The sequence below is a fragment of the Oryx dammah genome, unplaced genomic scaffold (assembly GCF_014754425.2).
Source record: "Oryx dammah isolate SB20612 unplaced genomic scaffold, SCBI_Odam_1.1 HiC_scaffold_8, whole genome shotgun sequence".
Classification (NCBI taxonomy): Eukaryota; Metazoa; Chordata; class Mammalia; order Artiodactyla; family Bovidae; genus Oryx; species Oryx dammah.
In genome coordinates this window covers 32,764,805-32,786,449 of record NW_024070192.1, presented here as the reverse complement: position 1 = coordinate 32,786,449, position 21,645 = coordinate 32,764,805, and the positions used below count along the sequence as shown (strand labels likewise).

Sequence of the window (21,645 nt, the reverse complement as noted above, 5' to 3'; positions counted from 1 at the left end):
GTTCACTGACCACATTCATTTTATGTCATTGTCTCTGACTGTATACAGTAGGAGCATAACAAATGTTGAATGAATGACTTAGTTCTAATAGCACTGTTGAGCTTGAAATTAAGAGACACATGCATTTTTAGATTGCAAAATTCTCTGCTGATTTATTTCCTTGATATTAAAATTACATTTGACAGTGACAAAGAATTTCACATTTTGTGCATTTCTTTGGTCACTTTTTCGCATTAGAATGAATTACTCTTCACTTATGACTTTTGTGTGAACCTCCCGGCTCTTCACCCGCAGCTTGTTGACCTGGGACTCAGCGATGTCAGCCCGTTCCTCAGCCTCCTCCAGCTCGTGCTGGAGTTTGCGGAATTTGGAAAGATTGACATTGGCTTGTTCCTCCTGAGGAAAGAAATGCATTTGAGAGAACAAGAAAATGTGATATTTCCTGATTCTTACTGCCTTTGTTACTAGGAGCAGCTGCAGGATTTGCTTCATAAGTGAGAAGCAGAAGGTTCTGTTCTTTGGTAATATACCTGTTAGGGACAGGGCATCCCACACATTCGCCTCTGTGTTGTTTGGGCTTACAACTCCCTGTTCATTATCTCTTATTTAACTCTCTTCTCGGCAAGCTTAAGATGCTACAGTGACAACAGGGAGATCAAAGTAGCAGGAATTTGAATCAACCTTGTTTCTGTAAAACAAACTCTTAAAAGTAAGTTCCATGGTAGTATTGGATGCGGAGAATCTTAAGAAAGGATTTTAGAATTAACAGTATGAGAAAGTGCACATAAGTGCTTAGTCACTAAGTTGTGTCCGACTCTGTGACCCCATGGACTGTAGCCCACCGGGCTTCTCTGTCCATGGGATTTCCCAGACAAGAATACTGGAGTAAGTTGCCATTTCCTTTTCCAGGGTATCTTTCTGACCCAGGGATTGAACCAGAGTTTCCTGCATTGGCAGGCGGTTTCTTTACTACTGAGCCACCTGGGAAGCCCATGAGAAAGAGAACTGCAACCAAATGAAAAAAGAAATGTTCTAGGTGGATTCATCATAAACTTAAATAAGGCTTAGATTCAGAGCTCTCATTTGCATACCTCTGTGAGTACTCATTGTTGCTGAGTGTTTTAGATAGGGAGGGAAGTGAGTTATAACCAAGAAACATTTCTATACTACCATGTCTGGAAAACTGCTTAAGGAGATCTCAGAAGAGATGAACCTGAATCCTCAAGGCTCCGGTAATTGATGTTATGGTTTTTTTCCTTCTAAATATTCATTTTTCAAACCCAATTTCATATTCCCAATTCTGTGTTCTTTGCCATAAAAAAAACCCTCTTAAATTCTGTCTCCACGAAACCTGGCCTGCTCCTGAATGTTTTTCTCTTGCTGTAGAGGTACTCACAGCCTCTTCAGCTTGTCTCTTGTAGGCTTTAACTTTGCTTTGTAACTTGTCCACCAAGTCCTGCAGCCTGAGAACATTCTTGCGGTCCTCCTCAGTCTGCAATGAAAGAGGTAGCAAATAGATAGTGTCATAATTTGAAAACAGTTTATTTCTATTTTCTTGAAAGCAGTAGGCCCGAATTACACGGAAAAGCTTGTCACCTGGTAAGTGAGTTCCTTCACTCTTCTCTCATGTTTCCGAAGACCTTTGACAGCCTCAGCATTGCGCTTCTGTTCATTTTCAACCTCATTTTCGAGCTCCCTCACCTGTAAGAGTACAAAGATGGTTAGCCACTTGGCTGTAACTAGCAGCATGGGAGTTGAACAGGTTGGGAGCCCCACCCTGGCCTCCAGCTTCTGGATCTGCTTCTTCCCGCCCTTCAGGGCCAGCTGCTCAGCCTCGTCCAGACGGTGCTGCAGGTCCTTCACCGTCTGCTCCAGGTTCTTCTTCATCCGCTCCAGGTGGGCGCTGGTGTCCTGCTCCTTCTTCAGCTCCTCAGCCATCATGGCCGCCTAATTAGCAGTAAAATAAAACTAGTTGAGAAAGGTGAGACAGCCCATCAAGATTCTAGCTTGATGACCCAGGGTGGCCCTCTGCTCACATCAGTGATGGCCTTCTTGGCTTTCTCTTCTGCATTGCGAGCTTCCTGGACAATGTCCTCCATCTCTCCCTGGATTTGAGTGATGTCTGTCTCTAGCTTCTTCTTGGTGTTGATCAGGCTAGTGTTCTGTTTCAAATTAGTAAAAAAGAAGACAAGGTCATTTAATTGTATTATACCTATTTACATTGTTATTTTTACTAGGCATAAAATTATTGATCATAAGAAATATTCAGAATAAAAACCAAATCAAAGGTAGACTCTAAGTTTCACTTCTCTTCTTTCTACCTACTATGTCTATTAATAAAAATTCTTTTAGATTCTTCCAGATGAAAATTAATTTTGGATACCAAGCATATTCAACTATTATCAGTGGCTGCTATAAGTATAAAGCACGACCACTGCCCCAGGAAAAAATGTGAAGTGCTGCAGGTAGCATCACATAGCTCATGATGAATGGATTATTAATTTTTAGTTGTTTATTCACATTTGTTGGCTCTATATGGATAAATAGCATCATTATTGACACAAAAATGAACCAAGGATCTCTTACATTTTTAGAAAGTTGACCGTATTTGAAATATGCAGTCAATTTAGGATACTAACGATGAGTAATAAAAATACTGCATTTTAACTTGATTTTAAAATTATTTTGTAGTATGTGATTTTAACTTTTCATGATGGCTATTTCCATATATTGCAACTTTAAGAAAGTCTACAATAATATATGCTTATTATAAAAAAAAGTAGTTGACATATAAATTAGCAAAAAAGAGACAAAGAATAATTACTATATTCTTACTACCCAGAGATAACTGTTGATAAAAGCTTTGCTTACACTTCTGGATGTTTTCTGGGTATTTTTAAAAGACAAAGTGATGAGGGGTGTAAATTATTTCAAATCAACATGATTAAGCCAGCCTATAAATGTATTTGTGAATCTGCTGGACCGCAGTGCATATTTACTGTTGTACATTTTCCTGAACTCCTGGGAGGGACCCTTGCCAAGGTTCCTCCTTACTGTTGAACAAGCTTATCCTCTGCAATGGTCTTCAGCTTCAGGGAGTGCATTTGCTCAGCCATAGTCCCAAACCTCACCTGTGTGTGCAAGAGCTGCACACGCTCACTGGCGTCCAAAAGCTCTTGCTCTGCTACTCGCCTGCTCCTCTCTGTCTGTTCCAGCGATGCCCTCAGCTCTTCAATCTCAGCCTGCATCAGGTTGGCTCTGCGCTCAACCATGGCCAGCTGCTCCTTAAGGTCATCCTGGCCCCTGATGGCATCATCCAAGTGGAGCTGAGTGTCCTGCGCAGATGGAGCAAAGGGCTCTTATTGATGGTCCAGTTAAAGCAAATACAACTTTAGGGTCACATACACACATTGATCTTGACAACTGAGTGCATGATTGGACAGGGAAAATCCTCAAGTCTCTTTAAAGACAAATTCTTTGTAGCTTGGGTGGCAGTTCTACCCAAGCACGTGATGTTATATTATTTTAGATCCTGAGTCAGTAAAGAAAATGCCACGAATAAAGCTATACAATTTTGGATTAGGAAAGTATCCTTAGAGATGAGCTAATAAAATGGTCTTGTTTTATAAATGTTAAATAAATAGCGATATACATATTATGTTTCTATTTATACATTAAACACATGCAGTCCACGTAAGTGAAGTGATTTGTGCAGTGGTATGTAGCTAAAGTCGTTCATCACTCTGTCTTGTCACCCCTCATCACTTTGTCTTCTTCTCAGATGACAAAGTAAATTCTGCCCTGGGCTTTTAAGAATTAAGCTGTTTTTCAACTGTGTGCAGCAAAACTTCAATTAATTACTGTACTGTTCAGATGACTTATGGCATATAGTCCTCCTGAAATATTAAAATTTGAGTCACACAATTACTCCCAGACTGTATAAGACCATATTTATCCCAATGTACCTTCAGTACTCCTTGTGTGTTTCTAAGATTCTTTATTGCCTCAGTAGCTTGGCGGTTGGCATGGTTCAGCTGGATCTCCATTTCATTGAGGTCTCCCTCCATCTTCTTCTTGATACTCAGGGCATCATTCCTGCTCCTGATCTCAGCATCTAGGGTGCTCTGCATTGACTCCACAACTCGGAGATGGTTCCTCTTCAGCTGATCAATTTCTTCATCTTTTTCAGCAATTTTCCGGTCGATCTCTGATTTCACTTGATTTAACTCAAGTTGGATGCGAAGGATTTTGCCTTCTTCATGCTCGAGAGATGCCTTTAGAAAAAGAAACATTTAAATTATCTAAGGAGTGCTTTTTGGGAGTACATTATAGTGATTTCTTCAAGAAGGCATTAGAAAAACTCACAAAATCTAATACAACTTAGTTTAGCCTTTTAGTTCTATATTCCTAAGGTACAATTCAATATTTCTTGCTGAATAACATGAGTTATCCCCTGAAAGTTTGCAACGTGATAGATCTCAGTGGCTATTACTTTTTCAATTTATGTATAATGCATAGGTGAGCAAACAGAGCATGTACCTCTGCTTCCTCTAGGGAGGCCTGTAGTTCACTCTTCTCTTGTTCTATCTGTTTCTTTACTTTCTCCAGTTCATGGATATGCTTTCCTCCCTCTGCAATTTGCTCAGTCAGGTCAGAAATCTCCTCTGTAGTTTAATAATAAAATACAAAGTTCAGTTGAGAAAGATGAAAAATTGAAAAGATACTTGTCTACCATTTTTGAAATTGAAAGATTACAAAGACTCACGCTGTAAGTTCTTGTTTTCTCTCTTTAGGGTTTCAAGTTGGTCCAGGGACTCCTCATAGGCATTCTTAACTTTGAACAGCTCAGTGCTGAGAGAGCGGGACTCCTTCTGGGAGGCCTCAAGCTCAGCCTGAGTTTCCTCATACTTCTGTTTCCATTCTGATAGGACCTGAAAAACAATAAATTGTCAGCTGATGGAGAAAGGGAGACCAAGTATTAATAAAACATGGGTGGAGTTTGTACAGGCTGAGACACCTTGTCAAAATTCCTCTGCTTCTTATCGAGAGCCACACAGGCAGCATTGGACCTCTCCACGTCGAGCATGAGGTCCTCAACCTCATTCTGGAGCCTCTGCTTGGTCTTCTCAAGGGAGGCGCATTTGGCGTTCACCGCTTCTACGTGTTCCTCAGCTTCCTGCAGACGCTGGGCCAGCTTCTTCCTGAGAAGTTGGTCAGTGTGAATGACCAAGAGCAGAGTCAGAGTTACCGCCATGAATGTTATCAAGCTGCTGACTAGCATATTTTCCCCAAGACTTTTTGCTCCTTTGCCCATAAGTTGTTACAGTTTTCTAAAATACCTTCTCAGCACCCGTTTTTATCTCTTCCGCAATTCTGTTTTCCCTAGTGAATTCTTTTTTATCTTGGAGATATTCAACAATGTATGAGGTCATTTTGGTGTGTTTGCTGGTGGTAATGGTGGAGGGGGTATGGAGATTCTGAGTAAGCACTTTAATGGAGCAAGCAATGTGAGGATGTGAGGGTGAGGAAGAAGGGACAGCCGTGAACAGGAAGCCTGGCATTAAAGACTTTTAACTTTGAATAGGATCCTCAGCCATTTTCTAGTATTGTCTTCTTTACAAATGAGGAAACTGTGGCCCAGAGTGACACTGTCAACGTCATACAATTAATCAATAGTTTTCTAGGTTTGGTCCCTTGAGAGAATAAATATTATTCCCTTATTACATTTCTCCAAAGTCTTATTGCCCTCTTTCAGCCCACACTCATAACCAGGATGCTTCCTCTGCAAAAGCTCATCCGACTCTCTCATTCTGTTTAATTCTAACAACTGCTGAGATAACTCAAACCTTAGAAAACTTCCTTCACTAGAATATAATGGTTATTTTCCTTCCATGTGTACCTCCCATGAGTTTTATTCCACAGTGTGTGTAATTAGTAAGTTCATTGGTACTGGTTGTTAGTTAAATGATGGGAAAGTATGATAGTCTTATTCTGAACGAATAGTACTCCAGGTAAGGATAAACGGATTGCTGTTAATTATAATATTCATAATAATGTACTAGGTAGTCTCAGTGCCCCTGTTTTTCCTTATATTAAAGAAAATGAATTCTTCTTAATTCATAAAGGATATGCTGATAGTTATTAATTCATTTTGGTGGAAAGAAATTTAAGTTGCTTTTGTAACAGACCAGAATAGGGTGAGGGCTCTGGTCTTGGCCCATTCTCTAGTGGACATACACTGGGCTGACAGAAGGAGAATATGGTGGAGTCCACCACTCTACATAAATAGGCTGAAATCCTTCCCCTATCTCCATGGAATAGTCTCTTTCTTTTATTTTTCCTTCACTATTTTAAAGAGTCTATTTCTTTCCACCCGCCTTGCTAAGAGCTCATACTTGGCCTCCTCCAGCTCCTCCGTGCGCTGGATGGCGTCCGTCTCGTACTTGGTCCTCCACTGGGCCACCTCGCTGTTGGCCTTGGACATTGACCTCTGCAGCTCGGCCTTGGCTTCCTGCTCCTCCTCATACTGTTCCCGCAGCAGGTCACAGTCGTGGCGGGCGGACTGCAGGGCGTGGGCCAGGGCGCTCTTGGCCTGGACCAACAGAAAGTATGCATTCTAAGTTTGTGTTCTGATCACTGATATTCTCAGTGTAGAGGTGGATAGGGTGACGTGCTGCAGAGTTCAAGTGACTGAAGGCATCAGCTGGAGAATTCTCACCTTAGTCTCCTCTTCTAGCTGCCTTTTCAGTTCCTCAATCTGTTGCGTAAATGCTTGTTTGCCTCGGGATAGCTGAGACACCAGAGCATCTTTCTCATCTAGCTGTCGTGAAAATTCACCTGTGAGAGACAGAATGTGGTGATTTAGTTTTGTTGTCTAGGTGAAGAATAGCTTAATGAATGAAATAACACCAGAACTCTGTTATTTCATATGACAGGGAGAGTAACTCAAGAACTTCAATGCTGTTGAGAAGTTTATTTCTTGCTCTTTTCTTCAAAAAGTGTGGGAGTTTTCTTTGGTATTTTAAGGTTGAAGGGGGTGGTTTGAGTAATGCTGAGGCAAAAAAAAAAAAAATCTCTTCAGCCCATTGAGATTAAATTTTTTTCTGATTATAACTTCTAATCATCCTACTGTCTCACAGTAAAAAGACGGAGGAATAACATATCAATGATAAAGGGGTGTACATGGCCAAAGAAATGATTCCTTTTTGATAGGTGTACCCTGCACTCCAGGCCCTCCACGTTCACTGACCTGACTCTGTGTGTAGACGTGCCTTCTGGGCTGACAGTTCATTGATTAGGCGCTGGTGCTCCTCTTCCTTACTTTTCACTTCACTCAGCTGGTCCTCTAGTGTACGGCACATTTTCTCGAGGTTTCCCTGTGGTGGGAAGTAGAAAACAGGGAAAGATAAGATGCTTCTCGTTTGGGGAGCTGTAAGTCTTTGCACAAAGGGGCTGTTTTCTTTACCTTCCTATCTACTGCAAAGCTCTGCACAGTGCCTTGGATGCAAAGCCAGAGACACCTGATTTTGGCTAAATGAATAAATGAACTATTGTAAAAGTTAGATTATTGTCTTTTGGAAAAAGAACGTCATTTAAATTCTGCATCATGGAGAATATGGTTTTTATATAAGTTTTTTTTTTCTGTATTTTCATTCTTTCATGGTAATAATGACAAAGTTTAAAGTGATTTTTCTACAAAGGAGATAGGAAGATTAAAATGATTTATTTCAATATAGTAATATCTATTAATAATTTTAAAGTTTGAAATAATGTCTAAGGCTTGTACGGTTAGATTAGATCATATAGAAACTCAATTAGTTTGAGTCATGGAAAATAAGATGAAATGGGACGGGTTAGTACATACCTTGGCTTTGGAGACAGTCTCCATGTTGCTGGCCAGGTCGTCGATCTCCATCTTCATCTCGCTCTTCTCCTTCTCCAGCTTCTGCTTGACCCTCTGCAGGTTGTCAATCTGCTCCCCCAGCTCGGCCACACTGTCCGCGTGCTTCTTGCGAAGAGCGGCCGCCGTGGCCTCGTGCTGCAGGGTGGCCTCCTCCAGGTCCCTGCGCATCTTCTGGAACTCGGCCTCTCGCTTCTTGTTCATCTCAATCTGGGCGGAAGTGGCCCCGCCGGCTTCTTCCAGCCGCTCGCTGATCTCCTCCAGTTCCCGGGAGAGGTCTGAGCGCTGCTTCTCTGCTTTGGCGCGGGAGGCCCGCTCGGCCTCGATCTCCTCCTCCAGCTCTTCGATGCGGGCCTGGACGTGGGGAAAAGCTCATTGTGAGCTCCTTTAAGCTAACTGGTAATTTTGTCATGATGGATGAGACTGACGGAAACCATGGACTTACCTGTAACTCCTTGATCTTCTTCTGCAGCTGCATCCCGAGGGCCTGTTCATCTTCAATCTTGCTTTGTAGATTGCTCATTTCAAACTCCTTCCTGTGAGGAGAGCAGCATGTTAGCTCATGCCGTGTCCTCTTGCCAGTCTTCTTTTCTATGTGTAACTAAACATTTTTGTATGGCTGGTGATGAGGAAGTGCTAAATGGGTGTTTTACCAAGTCAGAAGTGTACCATTTTCATTAAGTACAAAAGTCAAAGATGTCATTATTTGTATTTGTTTTTTCTGTGTGCCATGAAGTAATATTTTCGAGATCCAGATAGTGAGCAGCTTACAATTGTATTCTCTCATACTCACTTTTTGAGTTTCTCATCCAGTTGCTGCTTATCATTTTCTATATCCATTGTGGATTCTTGGGCCAATTTTAGGTCACCCTCCAGTTTCCTCTTGGCTCTCTCTAGGTCCATGCGAAGTTTCTTCTCTTGTTCCAGAGATCCTTCAAGCTAAGTTTATAATGCATTTTATTTGTTTCAGTTCTTAAGCACTGAACGTAGCTTTCAAAGACACAGGAGAATTTTTAAAGATACAGCAAATAGCATGAAAGCTTTAATTATTATTTTCAAATCAGCAATTAAAGGCTTATGAGCACTACTGATGGCTGCGTGTCACAATTGTTTATTTCACCTTAAGAGGAAACACCGTGTTTTTCACACTTACATCATCCACTTGCTGTTCTAGTTTGGTTTTAGATTTGGTCAGAGTGTTGACTTTGTCTTCTTCTGCCTGCAAGTCATCCAGGGTCTGCTGGTGGGCCTCCTGAAGGGCCTTCTTCTCCTTGGTCAGCTTTGCAATGTTTTCATCAAGGCCTGCCATCTCTTCTGTGAGGTTTTTCACCTTTAGAGTTAAACAAATTACAGGAATATTAATGACATCCTGTTGTCTTGATGAGAAACACAGTAATATTTTAGAATAATGTCAACCTGAGATGAAAAATGGAAACTACAAGTTAACCCAGGCCTATGTAGCTGAAAAATATGGGAGATAAAGGTCAAGGTAAATGGATAAAAGTGATGAAGACTAAAGAGATGACGTAATTATAACAGTACTTTTCACATTCAATAATTTCAGGATTAAAAATGCAGTTAAAATATATCAGTAACAAGCTCGCATTTGTAAACACTTTAAAATGGGTCACGGTTTGTACCTTGTTCTCTGTGGCGTGTTTCTCCTTCTCAACCTTGGCCAGGGTCAGCTCAAGGTCATCTATGTCTTTCTTCAGTTCGGAACATTCGTCCTCCAGTTTCCTCTTCTTGGCCGTCAGCTCAGCATTGATCTCTTCCTCATCCTCTGCTCTCTCAGTTAGCTCTTTGATTTTTGCCTCAAGTTGGATTTTGGTTTTAATCAACTGGTCACATCTTTCCTCTGCATCAGCCAAGCCATCTGCTTCCTAGAAGGGGAAAGGTAACATATTCTTTTGTGTAAGCTGTATCTGCAAATACACAACAATGTATTAAAATGAGCAAACTTCAATGACTCAGTCAGAATGGTCAACACATATGCCAACTAACTTGTCAACTTAAACAAATGGACAAAATGTTAGTAATTGCAATATACTGATTAGATAAATATAATAGTGAATTTCTTCCAAATATCCATGTGTGGAAGGTCAAATCAGTAAAATTAGCCTTTTGGCAAAATCTGCTCCTTGGCTACTTTGGAAAAGTTACTTATTCATTCTAGGGATCAGTTTTCTCACATTTGAGGGGGGATTAATTCAGCCTTTTTTCTGTCCTGGTAAAAGCAACATAACTTTCATTTTATGCACAAAAACATTTATTAAGAGGAGAACATTATAATGCGAGGGAAGGTTCTAGAAAGAAAGGAAAATGTTTATGGATTTTTTTGTGTGTGTGACTTTGCTCACTGATGACCGAACTATGCATGAATGTGCATTGAACCTATAGGGCATAATTTGTGACTTTGCATCTGCTCTTCTTTAGGTCTGAGTTTTAGAATTTTTGAAGGATAAACAATTACAACAAATGTTTTGGTGGAAACCATTTACTTATAAATCTTCAGTTTAAAAAAGCTTCATATCCAGTCAGTGATTGGATGATATGTAGCTGAACTGTGCAATGTCTCATACTCACAGATTGAACTTGAAGTTGTAAGTCGTTTTTCTCTTGCATCAGAGTCACCATTTTCTCTTCAAGTTCTTTCCTTTTTGCCTCTGACTTAGCCAGCTCTTCTTTGGTCTTCTCAAATTCTTCCTTCATGTTGGCCATCTCCTTCTCTGTCTCTGCACTTTTGAGGAGGGGCTTGATCTTGAAATACAGCTTCATCCAAGGCCAGTGCTTGACGTTCATGAAAGCACGAACATTGTACTGGATGCAGAAGATGGACTCTCTGTTGGAAGAAAAGAGGCAAGTGAAGAAGAATGTGGAAAGTTAACATCTCTCAACAAAAATAATGACTGGATTAAGCTATGAAAATGTGGAGAAGTGAGACTAGTACTAATTTCCTCACCTTCTCTCCATCATCTTCCTGAACTCCACTCTCATCAGGAACCCTCTGCAAATGGCCTGAGTGCGTGTGATGAGCTGAGCCAGCTTTTCATCTCGCATCTCCTCTAGAATTCCCAGTAGGCCAGCCTTAAAGAAAACCTTGCCAAAGTACAAGTTAAATATATTACTTCTGCTCATAAGAAAGCCCAGAGGGGGTGAATTATGATAGAAATTAGGGTTGCTGGTACCTTGGTGTGACCAAATTTGTACTGGGTATGGTCAATGTCAATAGACCCTAAAAGTTTCTCAGAAGCCTTCTTGCTGTCGATGAACTGACCCTCTGGGATAGCACTTGCATTTAGAACCTTATATCTGTCAGAATAAAAAGAATATAAAAATGTGGGTTTTCACTGAAAAAAAAATTGAAACTCTTGGTAGCTACCATTGAAAAAATTAATTTGAGGTTTGGAGGAAAAAATTCCATTAAAACCATCAATGCTTTTGTAAAACTTGAGAAGATAGGATGAAAAACTTAATGACTATATAAACCAAGGCTTCTTTCTTTTACAATCACCTTTAAAATGGCTGAAGCTCATTTTTCAAGGAAAAGTCTTACAAATGAGCTGTAGATGGCAGTAGATAAAAATGAGCTGTAGATAAAAATGGTAATTTTTATATAAACTAACATACTGAAAGGGAAAAATAAAGAGACACAAACCTCTGTTTAAAGTCTGCATACAGGATTCTGCTGGGGAAGCCCTTCCTGCAGATGCGGATGCCCTCCAGCACCCCGTTACACCTTAGTTGGTGCAGGACCAGCTCGTGCTCCATGGCCCCTAAAAAAAGACATGTTCTCCATATAATAGTCTTCTGAGAAGTCACACTGGAGCTTGTCTGGGTATCCGAAGTGCCTTACCAGGAGTTTTAGTTTCATTGGGGATGATGCAGCGTACAAAGTGGGGGTGAGTGCTCCTTAGGTTGGTCATCAGCTTATTCAGGTTCTCCTGTGGAACCATGTTAAAAGTTTCAAAATAATTTCTAGTTGCATCAACATGAGAGTTCCTATCAATGATCCTTAGTGAATTTGCCCCCATTTCACATTTTAATGAGCTGTCTCAATGAAGAACAAGTCATGATGACCAGGAGAAATCATATGTATGGATTATAGAGAGAAAATAATGGATTACAAAAAATCAGCCAACTTCAGTCTATTTTCCTCAAGTGCTGCCAATCAGAGAAAATATGTATTGAGACTTCAGTCATATGAAGTAGATGTAACTGACTACATCTGCTTCAAAGAGGGTTTGATTTCATGTGAAATTTGCTTACTATCAGAGCTTTTAGATGTTGGGCTTAAGGGGTAAATGATTAATTTATCCTAAAAGTTAATATGAAGAAGAGACACACCATGGGTCTTTTTGCTAAATTTTTCCTTAAGGGGTTTTCCAGTTTTTTTAATATGTCACTACCTCAGTTTCACCATATATTCATTTAAAATAATTTTTTAAAATTATGGTCATATTATTTTTTACAAAAGTTACCCTTTGGAATTCAAGAATATACTGTACCCTGAAAAGAGCTGACACAGTCTGGAAAGAAGAACCCTTCTTCTTGCCACCTTTCTTTCCACCGCCACCCTCTGAAACATGAAATGGAAAAATTAAAATTATTTACAATTATCCATAGACATCAGGGCTGCCAAAATTCCCCTGATAATTTAAATTTGCACTCATTCACTGTGTCATTCCTGTTCTTTCCATGTCTCTCCCCTTTCAACTTTAGATTAAGAAAATATGTGTTGGTTCATGTAATAGGCATTTAGAACAACAACAACAAAAACAAAAAACCCTTGTGGGTGACAAGAATATATGTGGGGAAGGGATGGGAGACAGCTACTCCAAACTGGCCAAGTCTGTCCCCTGAAGGAAGTGCCCAGGAGACAGAGTAGTAATGCCCCCTTAGTGCACACAATTGCAGGAGCGAAGGCAAAGTTGCATGCTTGGTCCCAGGTGCTGAACCTCTGGTAACCTGCAAGGAAGTCCTGTTTCCTATTTGCCCGTACCTTTGTCCTGTTACTTGCACACTGGGGTTTGGGAGAACAGAACTTCAATTTCTTAAGCACTGGTAGGCTGACAAAAGATGTCCTCATTTCTAGCTTAGCTGCATCCTTGAAAAACCCAATATTGTTAAAATGGTATAAATGAACTCTATGATCCTGAGTAAGTCCCTTAACCTCTTGGAGTCTCTGTGTTCCTCATTGGTGAAATGAGGCTATAGACAAAGGATCCATAGTATCAACTGTAGCTTTGAAAGTCTGTGATCTTAGAATGATACCATGCTTATTAAATATACCTCATTCTATTAGCTCCACATTGGCCAGTATTTTCAATGGTAGATTTTGTTATATCTGTCTCTGATAAGCAATGTATTTCTGTTTTGAGACTCTTAAGAATATGTAATTGATCTTAAAAATAACCTTCAGCACTTGGACCTCCAGCGAAGAGGAAAGCCAGAGTCTTCATTGCGGACTTCTGGTACAGCCCGACCACCGTCTCATTCAAGGGGTCCTTGTTCTTGTCCAACCAGCCAGTAATGTTGTAGTCCACAGTGCCCGCATAGTGCACCAGGGAGAAGTGGGCCTCAGCCTTGCCCTTGGCAGGTTTGGGTTTCTGGAAGTTGTTGGACTTTCCAAGATGCTGTTCATAAAGCTTGTTCTTGAAGGAGGTGTCCGTGGCCTTGGGGAACATGCACTCCTCTTCCAGGATGGAGAAGATGCCCATAGGCTGAGAGAAGAAAAGAAACATGCCACTTGAATTGTCTGCCTGCAGAAATAATGGGTAGCATTCTGATCCTACTTGAGTAAATACATCGTATCATTCTTTACAGTTAATGAAAACTGATTTCTTTGGTCAGAAGTTGTTAAATGGCAAGTATTAATTGGGTGCCTATCAATACCCAGGTGTGTGCTGGGCTCTGGCATATGATGGAGAGTAAGATGAACAAGGAAGGACCTCCGGTGGAGTTTGTGTCTTTGCCCCAAAGCCTTGGAGCAATGTTTCTCCAAGTGTGACTTGCAAGTGGGTTGTGTCAGAGACACCTGGTAAAAATGCAGATTCCGAGGCCCTACCCCACCCTTTCCCCAAAAGATTTCTAGGAGCGAGCTTAGGGGAATGTGCAGGTTTACTCAGTACTTGTGGGGTCTTTGGCACAACTGAGAGCCCCTGCTTTGAAGTACTAGGAACTCTGCCTTCAAATGCCAGCAGGAATGACTCCAAAACTGACAAAGAAATAAGTGAATCATGGTCTCCTCGGAGCTCTTTAATAAGGAAAGATGGTTTAAGAATCAGACTTGTCATCAGACTATGAGGAAGGGTAGAGTTCTGGACTCTAGGAAAGACTCAGTCTCCTTTTACCAGATCATCTACCTCAGAGTTGGCCAAAGGACCTTCCCTGATCTTAGTTACCAATAGAAACCTTTTACCCGAGTGTGCAGTGAGATTCATGATTTTCCTCTAAATACGGGTCAGCAGTGTGACCTGTGGTCTGAGACAGGAAGGCGAACCTTCTCGATGAGCTCGATGCAGGCAGCCAGGTCCATCCCGAAGTCGATGAACTCCCACTCGATGCCTTCCTTCTTGTACTCCTCCTGCTCCAGCACGAACATGTGGTGGTTGAAAAACTGTTGCAGTTTCTCGTTGGTGAAGTTGATGCACAGCTGCTCCAGGCTGTTGAACTAAATAAGAAGGAAAAAGAAATGAACATTCTTCTTGTGATAACAGCTTCTCTTTGAAAGGACTCTAACTCCTCCCTGCATGAAAACACAGCCTGACTCAGAGCGATGTCCCCATACGCAGAAGCCAAAGAGGTTCTAAGACACGGGTGAACCTTGCAAATACTAGGCTGAGCGAAGGAAGCCAGGTTCAAAGCTCTACGTAGTGTATGATGTCATTTACATGAAATGTCCAGAATAGGCACATCCATACAGGCAGAAAGCAGATTTCCAGGGGATGGGGTAAGAGGGAAATGGGAACTGACCGCTTAGTGGGGAGTGGTTGCCCACTGGGTGGATGAAAATGTCCTAAAATCTATTGCACACATCTGTAAATATATCAGAATCCATTGAATTCAGTACTTGACTGCGTGAACTGCATGAGATGTGAATTATATCTCAGTAAAAAACTGTTATTGAAAACTCTCAAAAAGGTTGCTGTTTTACACTGTCCTTAGCTCTCATTTGAAAACATGTGAATTACTCTTCATATTGTTGCTTGGAACAGTATTATTCCTCTCTTCCCATGTTGGGTTGAGGATTTCTGGAAATGCTTTTGTTCCTAAACCCAGAAAATCTCATCCAGTGTCCATGAGTAGTGCACTCATAGAGAAAGGTGTGGAAATGAGACCTCTGGATCAGACATACCTGAAACACTGCTGTTGGGGAGAAGACTTGGGTAAACTCTATGGGAGGTATTCTGTCTCAGGCAGATGAATTTGAGTTTCTTTACCATGCCATTTCCATCCCCTCTACTGGCCATGGAGGGCAGGTAGGAATCTCAGAATTGTGCTTTGAATTTGTCCTTGTCTTCCACGCAGCCATCTCTGCTAACTATGAAAGTGCTAACTATGTGCTGGGGGACAGCGCTTACATCTTTAAATCCAGAAATCTTGTAATGGCAAAAGCCTCACAGAAGCAGATCCGTTATCTGGGGTGCTATGAGCTTTCTCTACAGGTCTTAGTTGAATTTACCTTGTTTGGGGTCAATACTATTTCCATTATCCAAGTTCACAGGTAGGAAACGACAGAGGTGGAGTTTGAACCCAAAGTTGATACACTTTCATGGACTTTTTGATTGTCTTTGATGTGTCAATTTAAGGTGTTACGGTGTTAACTGTTTTTTTAATAGACTCTTTGTAGTCATGACTGCCGCAGCAAGATTGGTAAGCTTTTCTCATGCAAAGTTTCTGCTAACTCACATCAAAGATCTCAAAGCCAGCAATGTCCAAGACCCCGATGAAGTACTGCCTGGGCTGCTTGGTGTCCAGCTGCTGGTTGATGCGGGTGACCATCCACAGGAACATCTTCTCATAGACAGCTTTGGCCAGAGCACCCACTGCATTGTATACCTTCATGGACAGAGTAATGATTATTGCTTTTATTAAAGACATGACCTGAAGGCCTGGAAAATGTATTATTCACAGAGGTTGTGCACTTACCTGCTGCACAGTCTGGCCTTTGGTGACAAACTCATTGCCGACCTTGACTCTGGGGTAGCAGAGGGCTTTGAGCAGATCAGCAGAGTTCAGACTCTGGAGGTAGGCAGCCTTGTCGGCAACTGCAGAGATACAATTCAGACATCCAGAATGGCCTACTGTGGCCGCAAAACACCTAGGGGCAGAGTAAGGAGGGAATCACTGCTATGAGGGGTTAGATATGTGTGTCCATCAGATGCTCAGGTGTAAAGGAGACATGAGCTTGGAGTTGGTTTACTTGCCTATTTTCTCTCATTTAACCCAGTTGGGGATTCATTTGGTACCTTCAGTGCCATCTGGTTCTGCTTGCTCCTCACGCTGCTTTTGCTTGAATTTCAGGTTCCCATAATGCATTACTGCCCCTGTGAGCTTGTAGATGGACACTCTTTCATCAGAAGTGAAGCCCAGGATTTCAATGGCACTCTGCCAGGAGAGATGAGAGGATAGAATTGGGACATAAGACACTAACTTATTTCGGAGACTTTGTACGGTGTCCTGAATCACACCTACAGCAGGGTTGTCACTGTCATTCCCATATATAACAATTAGTTTTAAAAACTGCATGTGAAACTTACATCTGTGGCTATCAACTCTTCTTGGTCATCGATGCTAGGGACTGTGATCTCCCCTTGACTCACGAAGGCATAGTCATATGGGTTGGTGGTGATTAGGAGCATTTCTGGGTACGTAGAATTCAGGGTGTATGTTTTATGTTAGAAGGGACTAATAAAGATGTTAGCTTTTAAATTAATATACTTAAGCTTTTTCATACCAATTAGCTCTGGCTTCTTGTTAGACATGATCTGATAAAAAATATGGTAGCTTCTTTCTGCCTTCAGCTGGAAAGTGACTCTAGACTTCTCCAGAAGATCTGCAATGGCAAGCGGACATTGGATTAGAGGGAAAACTGATAAAGTTCTTGGAGTGACTTTGGATCATGGGGTCATGAACTAAAAATTTCACTGGCCCCTTGTGATTTCAGCTGAATGGTCCTATGAGGTACCATGTAATTTTGTCTTTACCACTGTGGTTACTCTTACCCCTCTTAAAGGAAGCTAAAGTTATCTGTCTCAAGACATATTCATTTCTCATACATAGGATCCTTGACAATTGATTCTTGATAACCTGTTCCTCCTCAGCATCTCTGCTCAGTTAATAATAGAGTAGTTACTAAGAGCAACATTTATCAAGCTCACACTAAGGAAGAAATCTCATACACTAAACCCAACTAATGCACCCCTAAGCTTAGTTTTTTCTTAGAAAAATTTGAAATGTCTTGTGAGGCTGAAATCCTTCTGACAAGCCCAACAATTCCTGGCAATTTCTATATCAGAGTTAGCTCCTGACTGAAGTGGGTGAAGCACACCTTTGGCTTTGGTTAGACTGGCATTTCCCAAGGGCATGTTTGGTGTTGCACAGGCTCTTAGGCCCAGCAGGAGCTGTAACATGTTCCTCCAGTCTATCACTGTCACTCTGGATTCTGTTCAGAAGGTCCTGTTACTCACATGTTTCAATATCAGCAGAAGCCAGTTTCCCTGTGGTCCCGAAGTGGATCCTGATGAATTTACCCTTGCAAGTGAAAAAGACGATGTTACATACAAAACAGCACATGAGTAAGAAGAGATTGAAATAACGACTGAGAGATGCCTTTGTGAGCATTTAAGACCCAAGAAAACCCTTCTGTGACCCAGAGACTCACAAAGCGAGAGGAATTGTCATTTCTCACGGTCTTGGCGTTGCCAAAAGCCTCCAGCAGGGGGTTGGCACTGATGATCTGATCCTCCAGAGTCCCCTGCCAAGGCAAGAGCAGTGCTCACATCTGGGGCTTGGGAGTTTCTTACCTGACAGCCCACACGCTGACCTGGCAACCTGACCCACCTGCATTTTGCCTGAAGTTGTTTCCTCCTTCTTCTTCTCTCCAGTGACTGCAATTGTTGCAAAGTACTGGATGACACGTTTCGTGTTCACAGTCTTTCCTGCCCCAGATTCTCCACTGTCAGATAAAAACCAAATCAGTATCATACTGTCTTGATGACTGTGGCTTTGTAGTAGAGCCTGAAGTTAGGCAGGTTGATTCCTCCAGTTCCATTCTTCTTTCTCAAAGCTGCTTTGGCTATTTGAGTTTTTTTGTATTTCCATACAAATTGAGAAATTATTTCTTCTAGCTCTGTGAAAAATGACCATTGGTAGCTTGATAGGGATTGCACTGAATCTATAGATTGCTTTGGGTAGTATACTCATTTTCACTATGTTGATTCTTCTGATCCATGAACACGGTATATTTCTCCATCTATTAGTGTCCTCTTTGATTTTTTCACCAGTGTTTTATAGTTTTCTATATATAAGTCTTTCGTTTCTTTAGGTAGATATATTCCTAAGTATTTTATTCTTTTTGTTGCAATGGTGAATGGAACTGTTTCCTTAATTTCTCTTTCTATTTTCTCATTATTAGTGTATAGGAATGCAAGGGATTTCTGTGTGTTGATTTTATATCCTGCAACTTTACTATATTCATTGATTAGCTCTAGTAATTTTCTGGTGGAGTCTTTAGGGTTTTCTATGTAGAGGATCAAGACAGTATGGTACTGGCACAAAGACAGAAATATAGATCAATGGAACAAAATAGAAAGCCCAGAGATAAATCCACACACCTATGGATAACTTATCTGTGACAAAGGAGGCAAAAATAGACAATGGAGAAAAGACAATCTCTTTAACAAGTGGTGGGAAAACTGGTCAACCCCTTGTAAAAGAATGAAACTACAACACTTTCTAACACCATAAACAAAAATAAACTCAAAATGGATTAACGATCTAAACATAAGACCAGAAACTATAAAACTCCTAGAGGAGAACATAGGCAAAACACTCTCCGACATAAATCACAGCAGGATCCTCTATGACCCACCTCCCAGAATACTGGAAATAAAAGCAAAAATAAACAAATGGGACCTAATTAAACTTAAAAGCTTCTGCACAACAAAGGAAACTATAAGCAAGGTGAAAAGACAGCCTTCCGAATGGGAGAAAATAATAGCAAATGAAGCAACTGACAAACAATTCATCTCAAAAATATACAAGCAACTCCTGCAGCTCAATTCCAGAAAAATAAACAACGCAATCAAAAAATGGGCCAAAGAACTAAACAGACATTTTTCTAAAGAAGACATACAGATGGCTAACAAACACATGAAAAGATACTCAACATCACTCATTATCAGAGAAATGCAAATCAAAACCACAATGAGGTACCATTTCATGCCAGTCAGAATGGCTGCTATCCAAAAGTCTACAAGCAATAAATGCTGGAGAGGGTGTGGAGAAAAGGGAACCCTCTTACACTATTGGTGGGAATGCAAACTAGTACAGCCACTATGGAGAACAGTGTGGAGATTCCTTAAAAAATTGGAAACAGAACTGCCTTATGACCCAGCAATCCCACTGCTGGGCAATATACACCAAGGAAACCAGAATTGAAAGAGACACATGTACCCCAATGTTCATCGCAGCACTGTTTATAATAGCCATTACATGGAAGCAACCTAGATGTCCATCAGCAGACAAATGGATAAGAAAGCTGTGGTACATATACACAATGGAGTATTACTCAGCCATTAAAAAGAATACATTTGAATCAGTTCTAATGAGGTGGATGAAACTGGAGCCTATTATACACAGAGAAGTAAGCCAGAAAGAAAAACACTAATAAGTATGCTGCTGCTGCTGCTGCTAAGTCACTTCAGTCGTGTCTGACTCTGTGCGACCCCATAGAAGGCAGCCCGCCAGGCTCCCCCATCCCTGGGATTCTCCAGGCAAGAATACTAGAGTGGGTTGCCATTTCCTTCTCCAATGCATGAAAGTGAAAAGTGAAAGTGAGGTCGCTCAGTTGTGTCCGACTCTTAGCGACCCCATGGACTGTAGCCTACCAGGCTCCTCCGTCCATGGGACTTGCAAGGCAAGAGTACTGGAGTGGGGTGCCATTGCCTTCTCCGCTAATACAGTATACTAACGCATATATACGGAATTTAGAAAGATGGTAATGATAATCCTGTATGCGAGACAGCAAAAGAGACACAGATGTATAGAACAGTCTTTTGGACTCTGTGGGAGAGGGCGAGGGTGGGATGATTTGGGAGAATGGCATTGAAACATGTATAATATCATATGTGAAATGAATCACCAGACCAGATTCGATGCATGATACAGGATGCTCGGGGCTGATGCACTGGGATGACCCAGAGGGATGGTATGGGGAGGGAGGTGGGAGGGGGTTCAGGATGGGGAACACATGTACACCTGTGGCGGATTCATGTTGATGTATGGCAAAACCAATACAATATTGTAAAGTAAAAAAATAAAAATTAAAAAAAATTATGAAAAACAAATATGAAAGAGTTAACTATTATTCAGCCATTGGGATGAGAAAGGACTTAATAACTATGAAACAAAAGGAAGAAGCTACAAAAAAATAGTTTAATTTAAATACATAAAGATGTATTTGTACATTAAAATTTTTTAATTAAAATAAATATTTGCCCTGAAGTAGGAAATGGCAACGGATTCCAGTATTCTTGCCTGGGAAATCCCACAGACTGAGCAGGCATGCAATGTATAATATATAATGTTTACAGTTGTGTAAAATAAATCAAGATTAAAAAAAACATAACCAAATCAGTAGAGTTCCTAAAACCAGCAGCTATTTCAGTCATGAAAACAAAGCAAAAGTCTACTTACGTGATCAGGATTGATTGATTCTCACGGTCTATTAAAGAGAAATTATAGGCAGTCAATACCATTTTAAAATATGTTTGTAAATGGTAAATTAATAAAATGGTATGAACCTAGTATTTCTCAGCAACCCTGAGGGCTTGGTGGTCCCCAGGCCCAGCACCTTTCCCAGCTCCCCTCTCTCCTGCTCCCTGAGGCTCCCCCCATCGCATCAGCTTACAGACCACCGCTGAAACAGAACACTGCAAGGAAGCGGCAGACTTTCTCTTTTTATACTGCACACTAAGTGCACACCAAGTGGGCTTGGGTTTTCAGGTGGATTTAGATGACAAGTTAGTAGCATGTTTATTGTAAGTACAAGAAGTAATGAAAAAAAAAGGCATTAGAGATATTTTGAATGTGGGAGATGGAGTCAGTATAGTAAAGGTGGTAGCTTTGGAAGTAATCATGGCCTTAGTCGCATTTTCAGGGAAAACTAAAGGCTCGTTTGGATGTTCTGCTCTCTCTGAAGAGGAAATCTCTCAGTCCTTTCCCCAAGGTGCTGTTGTGCCTTAGAATGGTCTAGCTGAGACAGCATTCCAGGAAGAAGATTCATAGTATGACCACTTTAATTCCAGATACACCTTCTAATCTGGAGTATGTTTTGGTTGGTTCTGGGCAAAGGGCAATGGCATTAGGGGACCACCTCAGAGTGTGTTGAGATGAGTAGAGTCTCTTTCTCCTGTGGTTAGTCTCTCTCTGCTAGAGTCTCATCTCCTAAAAAGATACACATGGCAAACATCCCACTCACCAGTCAGCATGAACTGATAGGCGTTGTCAGAGATGGAGAA

The 21,645-nt window shown here is 41.1% G+C and overlaps 1 protein-coding gene across 1 annotated transcript in view; it reads right to left on the bottom strand.

Annotated features, from left to right (window-relative positions):
• Nucleotides 1-124: 124 nt before the first annotated feature.
• LOC120865974 (myosin-4) overlaps nucleotides 125-21,645 on the bottom strand; it is a 25,793-nt gene continuing 4,272 nt past the window's right edge. Inside the window, exons 6-41 of the mRNA XM_040243343.1 lie at nucleotides 21,606-21,645; nucleotides 20,822-20,849; nucleotides 17,966-18,080; nucleotides 17,787-17,879; nucleotides 17,593-17,656; nucleotides 16,860-16,958; nucleotides 16,663-16,766; nucleotides 16,372-16,510; nucleotides 16,052-16,170; nucleotides 15,812-15,961; nucleotides 14,403-14,573; nucleotides 13,317-13,623; nucleotides 12,409-12,479; nucleotides 11,757-11,844; nucleotides 11,559-11,676; nucleotides 11,089-11,212; nucleotides 10,863-10,999; nucleotides 10,487-10,742; nucleotides 9,541-9,783; nucleotides 9,054-9,230; nucleotides 8,694-8,839; nucleotides 8,346-8,436; nucleotides 7,865-8,254; nucleotides 7,250-7,376; nucleotides 6,719-6,837; nucleotides 6,396-6,592; nucleotides 5,018-5,201; nucleotides 4,766-4,931; nucleotides 4,540-4,664; nucleotides 3,966-4,274; nucleotides 3,132-3,335; nucleotides 2,037-2,162; nucleotides 1,777-1,947; nucleotides 1,597-1,701; nucleotides 1,397-1,492; nucleotides 125-396 (exon numbers count right to left, since the gene is read on the bottom strand). Of these exons, the coding sequence (XP_040099277.1) occupies nucleotides 244-396; nucleotides 1,397-1,492; nucleotides 1,597-1,701; nucleotides 1,777-1,947; nucleotides 2,037-2,162; nucleotides 3,132-3,335; nucleotides 3,966-4,274; nucleotides 4,540-4,664; nucleotides 4,766-4,931; nucleotides 5,018-5,201; nucleotides 6,396-6,592; nucleotides 6,719-6,837; nucleotides 7,250-7,376; nucleotides 7,865-8,254; nucleotides 8,346-8,436; nucleotides 8,694-8,839; nucleotides 9,054-9,230; nucleotides 9,541-9,783; nucleotides 10,487-10,742; nucleotides 10,863-10,999; nucleotides 11,089-11,212; nucleotides 11,559-11,676; nucleotides 11,757-11,844; nucleotides 12,409-12,479; nucleotides 13,317-13,623; nucleotides 14,403-14,573; nucleotides 15,812-15,961; nucleotides 16,052-16,170; nucleotides 16,372-16,510; nucleotides 16,663-16,766; nucleotides 16,860-16,958; nucleotides 17,593-17,656; nucleotides 17,787-17,879; nucleotides 17,966-18,080; nucleotides 20,822-20,849; nucleotides 21,606-21,645 (5,352 nt within the window). The 3' untranslated portion in view covers nucleotides 125-243. The remainder of the gene's footprint in view (nucleotides 397-1,396; nucleotides 1,493-1,596; nucleotides 1,702-1,776; nucleotides 1,948-2,036; nucleotides 2,163-3,131; nucleotides 3,336-3,965; nucleotides 4,275-4,539; nucleotides 4,665-4,765; nucleotides 4,932-5,017; nucleotides 5,202-6,395; nucleotides 6,593-6,718; nucleotides 6,838-7,249; nucleotides 7,377-7,864; nucleotides 8,255-8,345; nucleotides 8,437-8,693; nucleotides 8,840-9,053; nucleotides 9,231-9,540; nucleotides 9,784-10,486; nucleotides 10,743-10,862; nucleotides 11,000-11,088; nucleotides 11,213-11,558; nucleotides 11,677-11,756; nucleotides 11,845-12,408; nucleotides 12,480-13,316; nucleotides 13,624-14,402; nucleotides 14,574-15,811; nucleotides 15,962-16,051; nucleotides 16,171-16,371; nucleotides 16,511-16,662; nucleotides 16,767-16,859; nucleotides 16,959-17,592; nucleotides 17,657-17,786; nucleotides 17,880-17,965; nucleotides 18,081-20,821; nucleotides 20,850-21,605) is intronic.